Here is a 5557-nt window from a genome sequence, read left to right as displayed (position 1 = left end):
AAAAAAAATTTTTTTTTTTTTTTTTTTTTTTTTGGCCCCACCGCGCGGCTTGTGGGATCTTAGTTCCCTGACCAGGGATTGAACCTGGGGCCCACACAGTGAAAGGGTGGAGTCCTAACCACTAGACGGCCAGGGAATTCCCTGAAAAAGATCTTTTGACATCAAGAATTTTGACTCAGGAAGCCAAGGTATTAACAGAATATCACTCAAGTACACTCCTAGTCTATGGTTTGGAGATCATTTATACTACCTTTCTGCTCATACTAACCTCCTCCTAATGAGCTAACTATTCTAGCCAGACTGCCTGCTACTTTCACCAAAAAAAACCCTCAGGTTCTTGGGCTTCCCTGGTGGCACAATGGTTAAGAGTCCGCCTGCCAATGCAGGGTACACGCGTTTGAGTCCTGGTCCGGGAAGATCCCACATGCCGCGGAGCAACTAAGCCCGTGCGCCACAACTACTGAGCCTGCACTCTAGAGGCCGTGAGCCACAACTACTGAGGCCTGCGAACCACAACTACTGAGCCTGTGCGCCTAGGGCCCGTGCGTCTCAAGAGAAGCCACCGCAGTGAGAAGCCCACACACCCTGTGCACCGCAGTGAAGAGTAGCCCCCGCTCGCCGCAACCAGAGAAACCCTGCGCACAGCAACAAAGACCCAAGGCAGCCAAAAAAAAAAAAATAAATAATAATAATAAATAAAAAGGTTTAACAATAAATAAATAATACAAAAAAAAAACCCAAACAGGTTCTTTTCTTTTTGGGGGGAGGGGAAAGAGACACTGTAGAGTGGAAAAATATGAAAAAAGGACCTATCATAAGCACGAAATTCAGTCAAAATGGATTTAAAAAGCACCTCAATTTATGAGAGCAAGGAGAGAGAAACATAATACTTGGCACTATAATTCTTATTCCATATGTTTGGGGGATGAAGTGTTCTGGAAAAACAAACATGTTCACTGATTAAAAGTATCACTGACATCAGACACAGCTGTACAAATAATTAGAATGTGATGAAATATGCTTTAACAAAGCATGTTGGACCAGAGTCTTTCTCTGATGATCCAGAAGGCCTCTGAAGGTTGTGTGTCTATGGGCAGGGTTTTTCAATCACTGAATCCTGGAGTAGGCTCTATAGCTATGCGCTTACATCTTAGAGGTAAAGAGGCAGGCTTAAAGGGAAGGTCTGGGACCTTGCCCACCTCTCCACCTAGAGCCACTCCATCTGGAACTGTTTTATGTATTTGAGTTTCCATGTAATATTTGAAAAAGGATTCCACTGGTAAAAAAAATATTTGAAAATCAAATCCTGAGGAAAGGGGTCATCATTAACCTGATTACAGTTAACTATAATCCAGAAATACTAATTTAAAGCTACTATTTGAAATATAACAAAAAGAGCTTTTAATTTACTAACACTTAGAACATTATGTTCAAAGCAAAAACCCAAAGCTAGAATTAGATGGAGAATAACACTCTACCTTAAAAGTTCTTCTAAAGCCTCTTGTATTTTGATGGTTTCCCTCAATTCCAAATGGTTTGTGAGTAATGACGTCTTTTCTCTGCATAGTATGATAATTCTGCATGAAAAAAGTATTAGTATGGTTAATATACTTTAAATTTTATTTTTAAAAGTTCATTTTACCATTCAAAAAATACATTTTTTTGTTTGTTTTTGGCCACACTGTGCGGCACGTGGGATCTTAGTTCTCCGACCAGGGATCAAACCCACTCCCCCTACATTGGAAGTACAGAGTCTTAACCACTGGACCACCAGGGAAGTCCCCCCAAAATACACGTTTTAAATGCATGGGATTAAGAACACAAAACATGTAGCATGTAGCTTAGCTGTATGAACATACACACATCTTCCTTCATGTAACCCATGCTAGTTTGTGAGGGGTTGGTTTAATTCATGAATGTGAGAAGTGTAACAAAATACATACTCCTGTATAACACAATGGGTGACTTTCAGAAAATGGACTGTAAGTTCAGGCATCCAGAAGAGAAACAAACCCATTATTACTAGTAGTTGCTAAAGCGAGTTGCCACTGTCTGAGAACACAAATTCTCAATGCTATAGGAGGCAGGTGCTGCTGAATCAGGCACCTGCTTTGAGTAGATGCTCCTGCCATGACTAGGTAAGTATCAGAAGGCAGAGTATTAAGACTGTAACTACAAAGAACCTGAAACCTTTGATGGGAGCAGAAAAGATGGGGCCCCTTTTTTTTTTTTTTTTTTAAGAAGGCCTATGGAGGGCTTCCGGGAAGATGGCGTTAGAGTAAGACGCGGAGATCACCTTCCTCCCCACAGATGCACCAGAAATACATCTACACGTGGAACAACTACAGAACACCTACTGAACGCTGGCAGAAGACCTCAGATCTCCCAAAAGGCAAGAAACCCCCACGTACCTGGGTCTGGCAAAAGAAAAAAGAATAAACAGAGACAAAACGATAGGGACGGGACCTGCACCAGTGGGAAGGAGCTGTGAAGGAGGAAAGGTTTCCACACACTAGGAAGCCCCTTCACGGGTGGAGACTGCGAGTGGCGGAGGGGGAAAGCTTCGGAGCCGCGAAGGAGAGCACAGCAGCAGGGGTGCGGGAGGCAAAGCGGAGAGATTCCCGCACAGAGGATCGGTGCCGACCGGCACTCACCAGCCCGAGAGGCTTGTCTGCTCACCCGCCAGGGCGGGCGGGGCTGGCAGCTGAGGCTCCGGCTTCTGTCGGAGCACAGGGAGAGGACTAGGGTTGGCGGCGTGAACACAGCCTGCAGGGGGTTAGTGCGCCACGCCTGGCCGGGAAGGGAGTCCGGGGAAAAGTCTGGACCCGCCGAAGAGGCAAGAGACTTTTTCTTCCCTCTTTGCTTCCTGATGCGCGAGGACAGGGGATTAAGAACGCTGCTTAAAGGAGCTCCAGAGACGGGTGCGAGCCGCGGCTAAAAGCGCGGACCCCAGAGACGGGCATGAGATGCTAAGGCTGCTGCTGCTGCCACCAAAAAGCCTGTGTGCGAGCCTGAGTGTCACTATCCACCCCCTTTCCGGGGAGCCTGTGCAGCCCGCCACTGCCAGGGTCCCGGGATCCAGGGACAACTTCCCCGGGAGAACGCATGGCACGCCTCAGGCTGGTGCAACATCCCGCCGGCCTCTGCCGCCGCAGCCTCGCCCCGCACTCCGTGCCCCTCCCTCCCCATCCCCGGCCTGAGTGAACCAGAGCCCCCAAATCAGCGCATCCTTTAACCCCGTCCTGTCTGAGTGAAGAAGAGACGCCCTCCTGCGACCTACACGCAGACGGGGGCCAAATCCAAAGCTGAGCCCCTGGGAGCTGTGAGAACAAAGAAGAGAAAGGGAAATCTCTCCTAGCAGCCTCAGAAGCAGCAGATTAAAGCTCCACAATCAACTTGATGTACCCTGCATCTGTAGAATATATGAATAGACAACGAATCATCCCAAATTAAGGAGGTGGACTTTGAGAGCAAGATTCATGATTTTTTTCCCCCTTTTCCTCTTTTTGTGAGTATGTGTATGCTTCTGTGTGAGATTTTGTCTGTATAGCTTTGCTTCCACCATTTGTCCTAGGGTTCTATCCGTCCGTTTTTTTTTCTCTTAATAATTATTTTTTATTTCAATAACATTATTATATTTTATCTTACTTTATTTTATTTTACTTTATCTTCTTCCTTTTTTCCTTCCTTCCCTCCTTCCTCACTCCTTCCCTCTCTTTCTTTCTTTCTACTTCTACTAATTCCTTCTTTCTACTTTTTCTCCCTTTTATTCTGAGCCGTGTGGATGAAAGGCACTTGGTGCTGCAGCCAGGAGTCAGTGCTGTGCCTCTGAGGTGGGAGCGCCAACTTCAGGACACTGGTCCACAAGAGACTTCCCAGCTCCACATAATATCAAACGGCGAAAATCTCCCAAAGATCTCCATCTCAACACCAGCACCCAGCTTCACTCAACGACCAGCAAGCTACAGTGCTGGACATCCTATGCCAAACAACTAGCAAGACAGGAACACAACCCCAACCATTAGCAGAGAGGCTGCCTAACATAATAAGTCCAAAGACACCCCAAAACACACCACCAGACGTGGACCTGCCTATCAGAAAGACAAGATCAGGCCTGATCCACCAGAACACAGGCACTAGTCCCCTCCACCAGGAAGCCTACACAACCCACTGAACCAACCTTAGCCACTGGGGACAGACACCAAAAACAACGGGAACTATGAACCTGCAGCCTGCAAAAAGGAGACCCCAAACACAGTAAGATAAGCAAAATGAGAAGACAGAAAAACACACAGCAGATGAAGGAGCAAGATAAAAACCCACCAGACCTAACAAATGAAGAGGAAATAGGAAGTCTACCTGAAAAAGAATTCAGAATAATGATAGCAAAAATGATCCAAAATCTTGGAAACAGAATAGACAAAATGCAAGAAACAGTTAACAAGGAACTAGAAGAAATAAAGATGAAACAGACAATGATGAACAACACAATAAATGAAATGAAAAATACTCTAGATGGGATCAATAGCAGAATAAATGAGGCAGAAGAACGGATAAGTGACCTGGAAGATAAAATAGTGGAAATAACTACTGCAGAGCAGAATAAAGAAAAAAGAATGAAAAGAACTGAGGACAGTCTCAGAGACCTCTGGGACAACATTAAACGCACCAACATTCGAATTATAGGGGTTCCAGAAGAAGAAGAGAAAAAGAAAGGGACTGAGAAAATATTTGAAGAGATTATAGTTGAAAACTTCCCTAATATGGGAAAGGAAATAGTTAATCAAGTCCAGGAAGCACCATACAGGATAAATCCAAGGAGAAATACGCCAAGACACGTATTAATCAAACTGTCAAAAATTAAATACAAAGAAAACATATTGAAAGCAGCAAGGGAAAAACAACAAATAACACACGAGGGAATCCCCATAAGGTTAACAGCTGATCTTTCAGCAGAAACTCTGCAAGCCAGAAGGGACTGGCAGGACATATTGAAAGTGATGAAGGAGAAAAACCTGCAACCAAGATTACTCTACCCAGCAAGGATCTCATTCAGATTTGATGGAGAAATTAAAACCTTTACAGACAACCAAAAGCTGAGAGAGTTCAGCACCACCAAACAAGCTTTGCTACAACTGCTAAAGGAACTTCTCTAGACAAAAACACAAGAGAAGGAAAAGTCCTATAATAACGAACCCAAAACAATTTAGAAAATGGGAATAGGAACATACATATCGATAATTACCTTAAATGTAAATGGACTAAATGCTCCCACCAAAAGACACAGATTGGCTGAATGGATACAAAAACAAGACCCATATATATGCTGTCTACAAGAGACCCACTTCAGACCTAGAGACACATACAGACTGAAAGTAAGGGGATGGAAAAAGATATTCCATGCAAATGGAAACCAAAAGAAAGCTGGAGTAGCAATTCTCATATCAGACAAAATAGACTTTAAAATAAGGACTATCAGAAGAGACAAAGAAGGACACTACATAATGATTAAGGGATCGATCCAAGAAGAAGATATAACAATTGTAAATACTTATGC

The 5557-nt window shown here is 44.2% G+C and overlaps 1 protein-coding gene across 1 annotated transcript in view; it reads right to left on the bottom strand.

Moving 5' to 3' along the window:
• The window catches only part of BCLAF3 (BCLAF1 and THRAP3 family member 3), a 46972-nt gene that overhangs the window by 12011 nt on the left and 29404 nt on the right, over positions 1-5557 (bottom strand). The window contains exon 9 of the mRNA XM_007469311.1: positions 1479-1577. Coding sequence (XP_007469373.1) covers positions 1479-1577 — 99 coding nt within the window. The remainder of the gene's footprint in view (positions 1-1478; positions 1578-5557) is intronic.

Source organism: Lipotes vexillifer, unplaced genomic scaffold (assembly GCF_000442215.2).
Source record: "Lipotes vexillifer unplaced genomic scaffold, Lipotes_vexillifer_v1.1 scaffold1442, whole genome shotgun sequence".
Classification (NCBI taxonomy): Eukaryota; Metazoa; Chordata; class Mammalia; order Artiodactyla; family Lipotidae; genus Lipotes; species Lipotes vexillifer.
The sequence above is the reverse complement of the archived record's forward strand: the minus strand, read 5'-3'. Positions and strand labels throughout refer to the sequence as shown.